We start from the raw sequence: 16,100 nt of genomic DNA, 5'->3' as shown, positions 1-16,100 counted from the left end.
CTTTAATGTATCTGACTCTATATCTTTACTCTTTACTAATTTTATACTCATTTAATGCAGCGTTTAAGCTTTAAAACATCATCATGATCGCGAAGAGAAGCGAGAGCATCATCTTATTCTTCAGACCATGTGTGTTTCTCATTGGTTAGTGTGACTGAAGGTGTGGTTTGAAGATCGCAATCCCAAATCAAAGCCATCTGAGTTTGCAAAAGAGGGATTTGATTATAGGAAATGGACAAGGTGATGACCAAAACTCCCAATAAAGCCTAGAAAGCAAACACCATATGTGAGCTGAGAGCTGCTCATATCAACAGCAACATGTGGATGAGACGCGCTCAAGTTTCCTGATCACACCGACTGACTGAACAAAGCGGCGCGAGCGCGAGTCAAAACATGAGGCTGTGTGGATTATTATTCTTGCTATTAGTATTATGAGTGGCCATGGCGTGGTGTGACCGTGGGAATCAGATGCTGCTGGCCACCGTCGGGGCTTTTGTGGCGTTTAGTTTGATGAGCATCGCTATCGGGACCGACTACTGGCTTTATTCTCGGGCTTATATCTGTAACGCCACCAACAACATCAGCACGGACGACACGCAGACGCAACCCAAGAAGGTCCGCGGAGATCTCACACACTCCGGGCTCTGGAGGATCTGCTGTATAGAGGGTACCATGTGCTTCACATCCTTTCTTACACTTGAGTTTTAAAAAGAGAGAAAACTAAGTTCATTGTTCTGCCTTTGTCTTCAGACAACCAAGGCTTGCTTTAGGAGGCTTTTGTTCTTTTTCTACATTCAAGTCAACTCAAAACAAAACAACATATTGTTTTCTTACAGTCAGATGCTTAGTTGTCGTTGCCAAGTTCACCCAAAAATAAAAATTCTGTTATTAATTACTCGCCCTCATGTCGTTCCAAACCTGTAAGACTTTTGTTCATCTTTGGAACTCAAATGAAGATCTTTTTAATGAAATCTGAGAGATTTCTGTCGCTCCATTGACAGTCTACGCAACTACCACTTTCAAGCCCCAGAAAGCTAGTAAAGACGTCATTAAAGTAATACATGTGACTCCAGTGGTTTAACCTCAACTTTATGAAGGGATGCGAGTTCTTCGTTTGTGCAAAGAAAACTTAATTTACCACAAAATATTAGTCTCCAACATGCGTTCACGAGAGCAGCACGGCGCATATGTGTTGTGTTGACACGAGAGCGGACATTGTTGCGTGAACGAGGATCTGAGGTTAATATTTTGCAAATAAAGTGGTAAATTGAGTGGTTTTTTTCGCTAATAAAGCACTCGAGTCGCTTGGTTAAACCATTGGCGTCACATGGATTACTTTAATGATGTTTTTACTATCTTTCGGGGCTTGAAAGTGGTAGTTGCGTAGACTGTCAATGGAGCGACAGAAACATCTCAGATTTCATTAAAAATATCTTCATTTGAGTTCCAAAGATGAACAAAAGTCTTACGGGTTTGGAACGACATGAGGGTGAGTAAATGATGACAGAATTTAAATTTTTTGGGTGAACTAACCCTTTAAGTGTGTGTGTGCGAAAGGGGTCGAACCTACCCAGAGGCACTCAAGTTAACCAACATCCCTTTTTTCCCTTCATAAACAGGCCTTTAGAAAAGAAACGTTGTGAGACCAAATGGAAAATTCTAATGAAAAGTTTCTCAACTGTGCTCAGATTTGTCAAGATGCCAAAATCTGAGCTCAAATATTTCTCATCAAATAAATCCAAGACCAAATTTTTATAGATAACAGTATGACGATTGTCGCATTTATGTCAATTTAAAAGCCGCCCATTTTAGGAGGAGCATCTGAGACAAAGATGATAGATATCTAAATGAAAGAGCTTAGCCTTCCATCCGCATGATCCGTCAACGGCTCATCCAAACTCTTTCATTGGGGTTGGATCTCTCTCAAGTTAACATAAGTTGACGTTCACTTGGAAGGGAGTGAGAGTGCCCCCCCATTTCTCTCTGTTGACACCAGTGGGTTTCTTGAATGGACAGAAAGGCGTAATCAGTCCACAGATTCTCTTTCTTTCATTTGATGCTGTTGCTTGGAAACAATATGTCTGAAATCACTATGGTAACATGGCCAATTGTTTAAAAATAGATGAATCTGTTGCTTCTAATGATTGTTCATAGAAAAGAAAAAGACAGACAGACACCAAAGACAGACAGATGTTTAATAACACATATATAATTTCGTTTTTCCCACAACATGTGCAGTTTTGGCCAAGCTTTGACTCAAGACAGTCGGATGATGACGTCATACATGCGTTCATAGGCTAAACAAGGACATCATAGGTGATGAGCAGTGCTAACTTAATACTCTAACTCTAATGATAATGTAATCTGGCTTCATATTAAGAGCAGAACTCATATTGACAAGAAAAGTCAGGAAATTAGTCGACACTTGAAAATGAACCACTACCTACTTAGTACAATGTAATTTTTTAGTGTGGAAATATTTGAGTTTTCTCCCAATGAAAGAAGAAACTTCCTCAGATCTATGTAGAAAATGCAGAAGGGCATATGTCATGTTTTTTATTTATTTACTTATTTTATTAAAACTGATCAAAATGTGTTTGGCTTAGCTAGCATAATTTAATTGTTACCCCATTATTTCCCTGAAATGTTTATAATGCAATGTAATTCAAATGTAAATAAAATAATTAATAAAAAATAAAGTAAAAGAAATTACTTTTAAATTAACCAAAATTTGAAATAAAATAAATAAACACCTGAACTATGTCATAAAAAAACATTATCTTGAGGTTTATTAAAATGTAATAAAAATAAAATAAACACCTGAACTGTGCCATTGATAAAATAAATAATAAAATAAAAGAATATCTTGAGATTTATTCAAGTTTAATAAAATAAAATAAACACCTGAACCGTGCCATAATAAAAATAAAATAAAATAAAATAATGCATTATCTTGAAGTTTATTAAAGTTTAATAAACTAAAATAAACACGTAAAACTGTTCCATAAAAAATAAAATAAAACAAAAAAAATGTTTGTGACTTATTGAAGATTAATCAAATAAAATAAGCACTTAAACTGTGCAATAAAAAATAAATTAAATAAAAAATTCATACCTTGAGTACAGTTAATTGACTATGGTTATAATTCTTTTGTTTTATGGTTATAATCTGTTTTGTTTGTGAGATGAGGGGGTATTGGAAGGGAAGAGCAGTCACTTTTGCCATTCCCAGCAATGCACAATAGATCTGTAATTAAATGCAGCGTCTGAAAGGCCACGGAGTCTCTAATTATCCGTCGGGTTTGACTTCCGCCACGATCCACACTGGAGAACACAGTCATAACCAGCTTTGAGCACGTGCCAGGTTCCCTCCGGTTACCTTTCCTGAATAAACCTCAAATAAAGGGTGATATGTCACACAAATACAGCACAGCTGCAAAATGCTGCTATAGAAGCAGCTTTGTATTTAGTCATTTCTTTTGTAATACTTTCATGTATTGGTGAGTATTCAATTCAATTCACATTTATTTGTACAGCACTTTTAACAATACACATCATTTCAAAGCAGCTTCATAGAAAATGCACAGAGTCCACATTACAATTTAGAGTGATCTGTCATGTATTTCAGAAATGTACATATACAAAATCACAGTTAGTGCAAAAAATTTTTTTAATAATTATTAAATAAAAAATTATTAATTTAAACTATGTAATAATTTAATGCAGAAATGAGCTTATTGAAGTAATGAATACTATAACTATGACATTTAGAAAAATGTATGAGCGATAATAAGATACTTGCCTTAACAAACACTATTTATAAGGACGACACGGTTCTCCATATTGACAGATTTGAGATGACAAATAAGCCGAGCCAAAGAAAAGCACACTACCCTATATCAATCAAAGCAGCGATTGGTTCTTGACAAAGCGGACGATTGGCTGTCCTGCACCGATTCACAATTACGAGAAAATGCTGGAGGCGGTTGAAGACGTGGAATGTGGCAGCTGTTTCCTCGTCCAGTGGGGATGTGGGTTCGCGTGGCAGGAGGCCGAGGGCTTTTGGCATGGGGGAGAGTATAGTGTGATGCTGTCTGCTGTATTAGACCACAATGAAGATGTCAAAGGCATCCTTGGAGACATTATGGAAATCAGATTGCTGGATCAGACCTGAGGTTGCCATGGAGAAGACATGCTCAGCGATGAGCATTGTTACCTCCAGGCAGGCCTCAGGGACCAAGCGCTCATTTTTTCACCTATCTTGCTCTCCTTCTCCGATTGTGTCTCCGTGTCAGTCAGACGAGGTTCCTTATTTTGTCTTTATGAGGCTGGATACGCTTCAGTCACTGGGCCAATAACCAGCACCTATAAATCAGAAGCTCCAGCGGCTCTAAAAATAAGCTCCTCTGGTTGACTGTACACACTGAGAGAAGTTATAATATACAAGATAAAGTCTAAGAGCCTGTTAGAAAGTTTGTCAACCAACACATTGGAAATGTCAGATTATTTTCAGATTATTAGTTTTTCAACTTTACTTGAAGTGTAATGTTGCTGTTTGAGCATAAAAAAGATCTGCAAGGTTACAAAGTTCAAAGTCCACTCCAAAGAGAAAATATTTAACAGAATCCACTTTTCAAGAACTACAACGGACGGTTCGTTTGGACTACAACGTGATCTTTTGAAGTCAAAATGTTCCTCATTTAAATAATCCCCGCCCACGGAATATGCAAAAAAAGTTGGCGAGGCCTGGTCAAGCTGCGCTAGAGAAGATGAAGTGAAGTGTTGTCGCGGTTTTTTACAACCCGGTAAAAGTTTGTCGTAAGGCTGACGAACTTAAGCCGCGTTTCCACCGAAATTACCCGGAACAATTTTTCCCAGGAACTTTTTTTCCCCCAGACCTGTTGCTAGCCACGTTTCCACCACGGTCTAAAGTACCGTAAAGATTAGGCAAATAGTCCGGTGATGTAAGACTGCGCGACTTTACAGTTCCCACTGGATTTCATCCTCTGAATTTAAGCTTAATAAAGCCTGAACCTCGTCGTCGGTCCATCGGTTGTATTTCTTAACCAATCAAAATGCGGCAAGAACTCAACCAATCAGCATGTTCAACGCCCAAGTCCCACCCCTGAAAGTTCCTGAACTTTGAAAAAGTACTACCTCGCGAGCAGGGACTTTCGGATGGGGAAATATTTACCCGGAACTTCATTTAGACCCTGGTTCCTGCGGTGTAAACACACCGTGTACCACCCCTTAGTTCCTGGGGAAAGTTCCTGCGGTGGAAACACGGCTTTAGAGAGGTTAAAATGTGTTTTTAACAATGTTTCTGAATATATAACCTCAACATTTGTCTGTGCGCTGCACATTTTACGTAGGAAAGCTTCCAGTAGAGAGTACAATGCAGGCTATACACACAAAAGCTTCTCCTGAAAGACGTAGCCGTTCCCATTTATGGATCGCTATTTGTAAGTATGTCTTATTATTTGTAGTTGTGTTTTCTATTAACAGTTCCAATTATAAGTTTTATTTAGTTGCTATGATAGCTATGATGTAAAGGAAGGGCAAAGCTTTGCCTCCGCTAGCCTGCTAACTAACATTACAGTATTGATGTAGTGTTTACATTAGCTTCTGTAAGCTCTTGCTTTTGTAAGACTGTTCACCACTTTTTATGATTTTTATGATTTTATGATTGATTACTGTTTGTATTACCATAGTTTTCCGATAAATATGATTAAATGGTGGATAACATCATATCTATAAGAAAAATACAAAAAACAGACCACTCTGAAACGCCCTGTGAAATCAGTGCTTGCAAAGTCCATTCTTGAAATCCATTCTGCACGATCCTCTTGTTTGTTAACATTGTCAGGGTCTGAATCAGGCTCGAATTGGTTTGAAATTGACGCCAGCCTTAATATTTGCATCTGAGTATGAAGCTCGTGGTTATGAAGGGGCGGGACATTTCCTAAACACATGCTAGGTGCTGCCAATCACAACATACTGGGCCATCTAACCAATCACAGCACATTTCGTATGTCGAAAAGAGAGGCTTCATCGAAAACAACACATTCAACCAAACTGGGGATAGAGCGGCTGTAATAATGTAAAATATGTGAAAAATAATGCGCTTTTTGAACAGTCAAGCATGAAAACATTTTCTAGTACACCCCAAAAATAAAATCAAGACTTCATAAAAGGGCATAATAGGACCCCTTTAAACCTTTAAATAAACAGTAAGGATTTTGAAGAATGAAAAATGGATCATGTACAAAGAAGAAATATCTCTAGGTCACTAAACAAATAAGCAAATTTGTGGCTTGAAGCATTTAAACTGTACAAAAGGTCCGATTTTCTTGCTTTCTTTGAAGCACCAGATGCTCTTTGGATCATTCTCAAATCATGCTGGAGATCATGATCATCAGGTTTTGCTCATGCAAATTCCAAATACTTTTATTGTAAGATCTTTTTTTTTTTTTTTTTTTTTTTTAAACAGAAAAATAAACCATGTTTTTAGAGTCCGCAAGAAATTGCCTTTGCATCCTGTTTTACTTGCATAATGTGACATATATCAGAATGAAACATGATATTTCATGCAATGTTGAGTGTGACTACACATTGGGAATTGATTAGATGATGAAAAGTGGTCTCTAAATGAGAAGCATTTGCTAAAGAAATGAAAAATAAAGTTGTTGCAAAGCTGGAACAACTTATAATTTTGATGGAAAATTCTTTTGGAATAATATGCATTGAAGATTTTTTTCAGTTGGTATTTTATAACAGGTTGGGTATTATTTTTAGCAACTGTTTATAGGCAGCATATGTGGCATACTGTTTAGGGATTTCAAATATATATATTATTTTATATAAAGGCTTTTTTTAACAGAGGTCTCTTTTTTTACAATGACATGACTAGAAACACATGCCCCATTTTCTCAGACCTATTTAATTCTAATTAATTTGCTCCTTTTTTAAACTCTAGACCCAATTAATGGCATGCTGGGTCACACAAAAGCTGTGTCACCGAGAGTAGACTCCACATGGAGACAGACAGAGAGAGGGAGATTTGATATGTTACAATTTATGATGGATGCTAAAACCTAATGAACACATATCTCGATTAAAGTGCCCATATTTTGCTTTTTCGAATATTACCTTTCATGCAGTGTGTAATATAGCTGTTTGTGACGACAAATAAAGTTATTGTCTCCTAAAAGAAAGAAGCAATTCTGAACTGCCTGAAATAAGTCGTCAGTATTTCCAGTCTCACTTCCTGTTATAAATTTGTTTGAAATACATTTGCATAATGCCAGCCAATTGTCTTCATTGGCTGCCTGTGAATGTCTACTTTTACCCTTAAATACTGTAGTTGTAGCTGAAACTGAAAGAGTTTGGTTCGTGTTGTCGACATGTTGAGAAGACATGTTTTCTGCAAAACCACTTTGATGCACTTCCAAACAATGAGGACTCGCCCTCGAATTGATACGGTAAAACCGACACCATCATTACGGTTCATATAACTGTGATAAATATAACTATGACCTGGAGCTGAAATTCAGATAAGGTAAGAGGCGTTTAGTTTCCGACATGCACTGTGACCTGTAGACCAATCACAACAGACTGGGCCATCTGACCAATCAGAGCTGAGTAGACCAATCACAACAGACTGGGCCATCTAACCAATCAGAGCTGAGTAGACCAATCACAACAGACTGGGTCATCTGACCAATCATAGCAGAGTAGACCAATCACAACAGACTGGGTCATCTGACAAATCAGAGCAGAGTAGACCAGTCACAACAGACTGAGCCATCTGACCAATTAGAATAGACCAATCACTACAGACTGGGTAATCTGACCAATGAGAGCAGAGTAGACCAATCACAACAGACTGGTCCATCTGACCAATCAGAGCAGAGTAGACCAATCACTACAGACTGGGTCATCTGACCAATAAGAGCAGAGTAGACCAATCACAACAGACTGGGTCATCTGACCAATTAGAGTAGACCAATCACAACAGACTGGGTCATCTGACCAATCAGAGCAGAGTAGACCAATCACTACAGACTGGGTCATCTGACCAATAAGAGCAGAGTAGACCAATCACAACAGACTGGGCCATCTGACCAATTAGAGTAGACCAATCACAACAGACTGGGTCATCTGACCAATAAGAGCAGAGTAGACCAATCACAACAGACTGGGTCATCTGACCAATCATAACAGAGTAGACCAATCACAACAGACTGGGCCATCTGACCAATCAGAGCATAGTAGACCAATCACAACAGACTGAGCCATCTGACCAATTAGAATAGACCAATCACAACAGACTGGGTCATCTGGCCAATAAGAGCAGAGTAGACCAATCACAACAGGCTGGGCCATCTGACCAATCAGAACAGAGTAGACCAATCACAAAAAAACTGAGCCATCTGACCAATTAGAATAGACCAAACACAACAGAGTGGGTCATCTGACCAATCAGAAAAGAGTAGACCAATCACAACAGACTGAACCATCTGGCCAAACACATATATGTAACTATTTCTTCTGAAATCATTCTGAATGACTGAAATCATTCCTTCTGTAAACACAGTCATCTCCATCAGGACTTTATGATTGGCTCAAAGCTCAAATAAGTGGCTTGTACATGCTCATACTGGAAATCATATACTTTGTCGTGTAACTCTCCGGAAAGGGCTGTATGTGTGAAAAGACTTAAAAGCCTGTCACTGAACAATAAGGGTTACATATTTCAAGTCCATCATCTACTGCTTCAAAACAGAACAAATTGCTACCATATGGAGGATGTCTTTTTTTTTTCTTTTTTTTCTGCTGACCAATATTCTAACTTTTGCTTGGTGACTTGCATTTATTTGCTTGTCCTCACAACTCTAATCTTGACCGGTTTCATATTTTTGTAGGTCTCAACAAAGGAAGTTGTTACCGAATCAATCATTTCCCAGATGATAATGATTATGACACAGACAGCTCTGAGTATCTCTTGCGTGAGTGACATTCTCTTCACTCAGGAATATTAGTGTTTCTGTCTATATCTCAATGTGGAAATTCTTATCATGTACTTTTTGAAATGTTTCTCAAGTAAAAGCTGTGTTTATGTGTGTGCGTGAACAGGTATTGTGCGCGCCTCCAGTGTGTTCCCCATCCTCAGTACCATTCTGCTGTTGCTGGGAGGGCTGTGTGTCGGGGTGGGACGCATCTACATCAAGTGGAACAACATTTTACTCTGCGCAGGGATACTGTTTGTGGCAGCAGGTAAACATTGCTAATGACCACCTGCTAACATGCCCACAGTGGCCTTTCAATTGACTTTAGACATTTTTAACACCATTACTAAATACAATTTGTTCACTGAATATAATTGTAATATAATATAAGCCAATATCCATGCTCAGATATTCCAACTTATCCCTGCTGTTACTGGCAGGTTCACTGAAAATGAGGTGGGCAACAACTCCTCCACTTTTTTTTTACCTGTTACTTAACTGAATTTAGTGGGCTGATATAGCTTATACTAAAAGTGCCTTCCTTGTATAGTTTCATAACCCGATACATGTAAAGATGATGAAAAGACTCTTTATCTAAACAGTAAAAGATTGTGTAAAATACTTAAGTAAAAGCAATGCTAGGCTTGATAGGGTTTACTTGCAGCATAGTGTGTCTTGGCGGGTCTTGCATTAGCAACCGATACTAATTACCACAATACATCAGCATGTCTGCCATATTGGAAAGGTCAAGATCCACCTTTTAAACCAAGGAGGTTTATAATGCCTGGAGAAAGCTATCTGTTAGCATTAGCATTTTTAGCCAGAGTTTGAAGTTTCAACATCTACCAGCAGGGGCTAATTGGGCCATGCTAAGGTAACGGAGGATAGCTAAGAAGTGCTGTGGCGGTAAACCTCACTCCCCTGGCCTCAAGAGGCGCACTAGAGGCTGCAGTCTTGACCACCTTTGTTAGCACACCCACCACCCACCACTATAGCTGATGCTGGTTTAAATCCCGCTACATTGGTGCCGTGAACTGGATGGGAGGGATGTTTAGGTGGGTGAGTGTAATGGGGCCAGATAGAAAAAGCTGTGCAGGTAAACCTCACTCCCCTGGACTCAAGAGGCGCACTACAGACTGCGGTCTTTACCGTCTTTGTTAGCGTGCCCACCACTGTGGCTGATACTGGTTCAAATCCCACTCAGAGTGATGCAAGTAGGACCCATTACATTGGTGCTGTGACCTGGATGGGAGTGATGTTTAGGGGGGTGAGTGTAATGGGGCCAGATAGTAAGAGCTGTACAGGTAAACCTCACTTCGCTGGCCCAAAGAGGTGCACTAGCAACTGATTCTAGAGGCTGCAGAGTTTAGTATCCTTGTTGGTTGACGCTGTTTTGTATCCCACTCTGAGCGGTTCAAGTAGGACCAGGGGTACACCATGGGTAGCCAACCCTTCCTCTGCAGAGCTTCCTTCCTGCTGAGTTTAGCGCCAACGCTAATCATACAGACCTGAACCAGCTTATCATGGTGTTCAGGATTACTTAACAGTAAGGTGTACTGGAGCAGGGCTGGCTTCCCCCGAGTTACCCAGCCAAACCTTGACCCCTTGCATAAACACATGCAGTTGATTAGATATTTACAGCCTGTAGCAATTGTCATGCCTACTTTAGTATTCTCCCCTGTGAAAAGTTTTCCCATTTTGTCTAGAGTCTGTGTCATCAGTTCGTACCACCGTAAGCTCTCAATGTTGTGGCATTTTTCTCAGTGATATTACAATAGGTTGAGTAGTGATTACTTCTGATGACCTCAACCTGCAGTGTTAACCTTTCAAATATGGTGGTGCTGTTGATGTATCCCAATCAGCCAAATGTAACATCTTAAGTTAAATAAAGTCATAAATCTGTTATATTGCTTTTCAAGGCATTATGCTTATGCCTGGCTCTGTTTTGTGTCTGGCAGGTTTGAGCAACATCATCGGTATAATTGTCTACATCTCCAGCAACACCGGTGACCCCAGTGACAATCGTGACGAAGACAAAAAGAGCCAGTATTACTACGGTTGGTCGTTCTATTTTGGAGCGCTCTCCTTCATTGTGACTGAGGCGGTGGCTGTTCTGGCTGTCAGTATCTACATTGAGAAGAGCAAAGAAGTACGGTTCAAAGCACACCGTGAGTTCATCAAGGCTGCCTTGTCCTCTTCGCCATATTCCCGCATACCCAGCTTTCGCTACCGCCGACGGCACTCGCGCTCTAGTTCTCGCTCCACGGAAGCATCCCGTGAGGCGTCACCCGTGGGCATGAAGATGGTGAGCACGGTTCCTGTAGGAGAGATCAACATGTACACATTGACAAGAGATCCCCTTAAGTCAGGAACGGACAGCTCCTACAGCCCTGACCACGATTCTGGATTCCTCCAAGTGCACAACTGCTTTCCCAAAGACCTTAATGATGGTATCAACAGGAGGACAACACCTGTATGAGGACACACACTGGAACGGAAGAGATCAAGTTAAGGCCATACTGAATGGATAGCCAGTGGGGCTCAGTGGTCTGTGGCAGGTGCCAGAGGAAGCGATACTCATTGATGAAGTCAGTCGACCAATGACGTCTGTCATCGGAGAAGGAGAAGCACTGTGTAAAAGAAGAAAGGATTTGATCTCGACATTCAACAATCATTGCAAACGCGCTAATTTGTTTTTCTTGTTGTGTTGTTCCTCACATATAAACAAGAACTCTCAGAGACCCATCTCTCATCAAAGGGCAAGACACGCAAATGTAAAATGGATGATCTTTTGACGATATGGTGCAGTGCTTCAGATATTGCCTTTGTGTAAGCCAGTCCGTTCCCTTGGTTGAGAATAAATATCGGTACAGTGCCATACTCTCAATGTTTACCAATATGATAATGACTCTCACTTTATGAGATGGTGCTAAAGTAGACTCACAGTTAAAGCCTTCCCATCATTATGTGTTCAGTACAGACCCAAGTTGAATACTGAACGCCCTTGTTTGTCATATGTTTGTAGCCACAGTTGTCTAGCCCTATTCAGTGTGCCTATTATCTTGGCAGTGTCAACTGCTCAACTAATCTGGAGCCACTTTTTTGTATTATTATTTTTTTTTTGCTGTACAACTAGAAATATCAGTTGAATTACTAAATAATCACTGGAATTACTAAATATTCATTGGAATTTAGTTTAGGAGATTTATGACTACTAATTGTATATAACCCCCTACTGAAAAGAGAAGCTTGGATTTTCATAATGTTCTGACTGGTTTGTGCTGGTCTGGTGCTTTCCTATCTAGTGGAAAAACTTAGGCCCCGTTTACACCTGGTATTGAGATGCGTTTTAGTCTATCGGATCACAAGTAGACAATGAGACGCATTCCTGTTTACACCTGGTGTTTTAATCCATCTCTTTTGTCCACTTTCAACCACTTCTGTCCCAGTTTCGTCGAGGGGAGGGTCTATGGGGGGGTAAATGTATGGGCTTTTTCAGATCTTTCGATCTAATGGACAAAATAAGCTCATGCAATTTACATATGAACATGCCGGGAGACAACTGAAAACACACGGAGAGCAACAGCTTTCGTTTCTGATAGCCACGCCGAACTCTGTGAATGCGTGTTAGAAGTCAGGAATGGTGAGAGAACATTGTGCTTGATAAGTTTTTCGTCTTCAAACCAAACTTGGGTCTTCAGCCAACAAAGTTTAAATCCTGTCTGGCTAGCACGCTTCCCATAACGTTTAAGTGTTAGGTCAATAGGCGGTCTTTTGTGGCTGTTTGAACACATTTGACTACATGAGCGTTTAAACTACGAAAGCAATCTGCTCCAATGCGTTTTCGACTCCTTCTGGAAGTGGTCAAAAGTGGACAAGCTCAAAACATTTTAGGCCCCGTTTACACCTGTATTTAGCGTTGTCCACTTGTGATCTGATCAACCTAAACGCATCTTAATACCAGGAGTAAACAGGGCCTTAGACATGCTGTTCATCAGCCAAACGTGACCAAGGAAGTCTTGCTGGTTAAAGTCAGCATTAAAAATGGCATTTGCAATCCCATTTTACTTCTGTCATGTAACGTATTTCTGAGTGAAATGTAGAGACGGAGCATGAGAAGAGCCAGACAAGTGGGTGAAACTTACATAACTTTCACATCAGCCAAAAAGAAAAATGGTTTCAGCTGCATTTTTGAAAGATTACAAAGACAATGAAGGACCATAAAGACATTTTTTGAGTCATGCAGAATAATGCACAATATGGATGTGTATTAAGAAGGAAAATAGGTCCGTTTTGATTTCATATTGTTTTTAAGCTAGTTTAGAAACCGGTTTAGACTCCAGTGTCCCTTGCTCAGCACCAGCATCCAAAACATATGATGGTGACCAGCTCTGATGGTCTTTTCCACAGGGAAGAACAGCAGTATTCAACAGGCCTCAAGTTTTATACATCACTTTGAATTCTGACTGCCATTGATAGTCAACAAGTGTCAGTAGTTAACCAGCCAGTGCCGTTGCTTTCCATTGTGAATCTGACAAAGAGTGATATAATTCCTCAGCCTTCATCTCCATCAAGGGGTTTCACCTCTTCTTAAAAGCTTGGTCTTTGCCTGAATGTGGGTTAAATACAGCCACTCCTTCTCCGGATGGCCGTGCCGTCTCTGAATGGGGCACCTTTGGGGATCTGACATTGTTTGAGTCCACTGATAAAAGGAGTGCTGAGAAATGTCAGACATATGGAAATAAAGGACAAGGGTTGAGCCGGTCAGCCCTGAGAAGCATCTCAGCGACCGCTGATAAGTATCTATGGTTGAGCAGTATGAAAGACATCAGTGTGGCCAATCCAGCCCTTTAGAAGACCATTCGAAGTGTCTTAGCCTCACCAGAGCCTTATGCCTGGATTTCTCTTTGCGTTGACAATATAACCTCATCTCTCTTCTTTGTTACTGCTGGTTTTCCTCTCCAATCTCGCGTCCTTAGTGAAGAGTCTTATCGCTTTTTCCCACTAAGGTCCCAGAAGACTGCATTATCCGTGTGAGTGGTCAAATCCATGTTGCTTAAGAGTGTTTCCTCACAAAAGGAGAGGTTGCAAAAAGATGTACATATCTTGTAGGTGTTTCACTAAATTGAAGCATTTACAGCTACCTTTTCTTAGTAAAGCCACTTTGACACAAGCTTTTGAGCTATGGCTCTTTGTAGAATGGTGTGTGGTGGGTAGATGTAAATGTTTGCATGTTATTCTCTAACCCATTGACTTTGTGTGCTTTTAACAGTATTATTAACAGGATGACTACAGGATGCCTCACTGCCAAGCATCGCTCACTATAAATACCTGTAATGTTCTCTCTGTTCATCAAGGAAGGCATTTTGTCCTTCTGGTTTTATTGATTTGCTAATGTTGTTCTCAGTATTTCTCTGTATCAAGGACAAAGCCAACATATCTTTGCTTAAATAAATAAATTAAATTGAGGTATTGTATCGCGCTCATGCATATTTGCTTTGTTATGTGAATGTTGTGCTTTGTAACAGGACTAGGAGTAATTCTGATCTTACAAATACTACACAGCTCAATAGCTGACTATGTTCTCAAAATTAAGAACATAATTCGAAAGTCCTTTTTTTTTTTTTTTTTTTTGAAAGGCATTTAATGCTTTAAAGTGCATCTAAAGCCTGACATATTTTGAAGGTTAGACAGATCATGTGACTTGAATACCAGCTTCAGCCATGCCTAACCTACATGTGTTAAAAGATAAGTAAAATGTAATTTCTGCCATTATTTATTTACCTTAATCGAGAACTCGAGTCACTTGAGAACTGAATCAGTTCATTCCAATTCCAATTTTTTGTGAACTAAATCAAACGATTCACTTCACAAAAGAACGATTTATTCACAAAACAGACATCTTTTTGGAGTTTGACAGCCCCAGTCCTCATTCACTTTCATTGTATGGAAAATCTCTTTAAAAATTCACATTTTGAGTTCCACGGGTTTGAATATCAGCCACTGACATGGAGGTAAGTAAATGATGACAGAATTAATATCTTTTTGCTGTTTTACCTCTGTGAATAATGCCGAATTCTTGGAGGATGAAACAAAATGAGGAAAGTCATGTTAAATGTAAAAACGGGTCAAAATGTCAACATTTTGAAACAATTTCTGATACAATCCAGTGACACTAGGTTCCTGTCTCTGAACTGTTTTGACATGTAAATGAAATAAATGAAGGTTTTCTTGCCCTTTTGTATAAATAGTGAGTCTGGCCTTCCAGTGACATGTATGAATGGTTTGAATCGATGCTAAGTGAATTGTGCATTCCTCTCTCCTCTCCATTAAGGGAATATGTGCTAAAGACAGGCAGATTGTTCATTTATTTTCAAATTAAGGACATCCTTTTGTAGAAGATAAATTTAAAAAAAAGAAAGAAAAACACCCACTTAAATACAAGGTGAAGAACATCAAGTACTCACAACATTGATAATTAGTGAGGTTTTGCTTAATACCACTATCACAATTGCTTTTAGGATAATGGATGTAAAGAATCCCATATTAGTGTGCAGATATTCTCTTCCTGCACCATTTGTACTACAAACAATTAATACAGTATCATGTGGCATGTTAAAGAGAGGTGTGCTATTACTTTTCTAAGAGATCATCCTTGCCGTTTTAGCTTGGCAATCAATAAATGCCACACTTAAAAAATGGTAACATCTAAATTAACCTTTTTTGAAGCAAGTCAAAACTATTAATTAACATCAGTAAATCAAGCTAAATACATTTTACCAACAAAACCATCTTTATGGGTCAAATCAGGGAGAAATAGCTTGTTAAGGTAACAGTTGCAGGTTACTACTTTTTACAGAACATATCTTTTGAACAGAATATTATTACGGTGGGCTAAATTAATGTGGGGCGGTAAGAAAACATCATAGCAAGCAACACAATGGGCCCTATCTTGCACCCAGCGCAATTGACTTTGTACACCGACGCATGTATCATTCCTATTCTGCACCCGCGCACAGCGGACTTTTCCCTCCACAGACGCACGTCAGTAAACTAGGAAATGCATTTGCACTCCCGGGGGCGGTTCAGCGA

The 16,100-nt window shown here is 39.5% G+C and overlaps 1 protein-coding gene across 1 annotated transcript; it reads left to right on the top strand.

Annotated features, from left to right (window-relative positions):
• The first annotated feature begins 246 nt into the window (after window positions 1–246).
• Window positions 247–15,237, top strand: cacng4b (calcium channel, voltage-dependent, gamma subunit 4b). Its single transcript, XM_084087284.1, has 4 exons — window positions 247–667; window positions 8,925–9,008; window positions 9,136–9,276; window positions 10,967–15,237. Exons 1-4 carry the CDS (start codon window positions 442–444, stop codon window positions 11,485–11,487), a joined length of 972 nt encoding a protein of 323 aa, XP_083943410.1. The 5' UTR covers window positions 247–441; the 3' UTR covers window positions 11,488–15,237.
• The last annotated feature ends 863 nt before the right edge of the window (window positions 15,238–16,100 follow it).

The sequence above is a fragment of the Abramis brama genome (assembly GCF_963993115.1).
Source record: "Abramis brama genome assembly, chromosome: 1".
Lineage (NCBI taxonomy): Eukaryota > Metazoa > Chordata > Actinopteri > Cypriniformes > Leuciscidae > Abramis > Abramis brama.
Note: the sequence above shows the minus strand (reverse complement) of the source record. Positions and strands in the feature narration are given on the sequence as shown.

Coding starts and splice junctions, on each gene's coding strand:
- cacng4b (XM_084087284.1), top strand. CDS start 442: ATGGCGTGGTGTGACCGTGGGAATCAGATGCTGCTGGCCACCGTCGGG. Junction 9,009..9,135: donor CAGCTCTGAGTATCTCTTGC/GTGAGTGACATT, acceptor GTGCGTGAACAG/GTATTGTGCGCGCCTCCAGT. Junction 9,277..10,966: donor GATACTGTTTGTGGCAGCAG/GTAAACATTGCT, acceptor TGTGTCTGGCAG/GTTTGAGCAACATCATCGGT.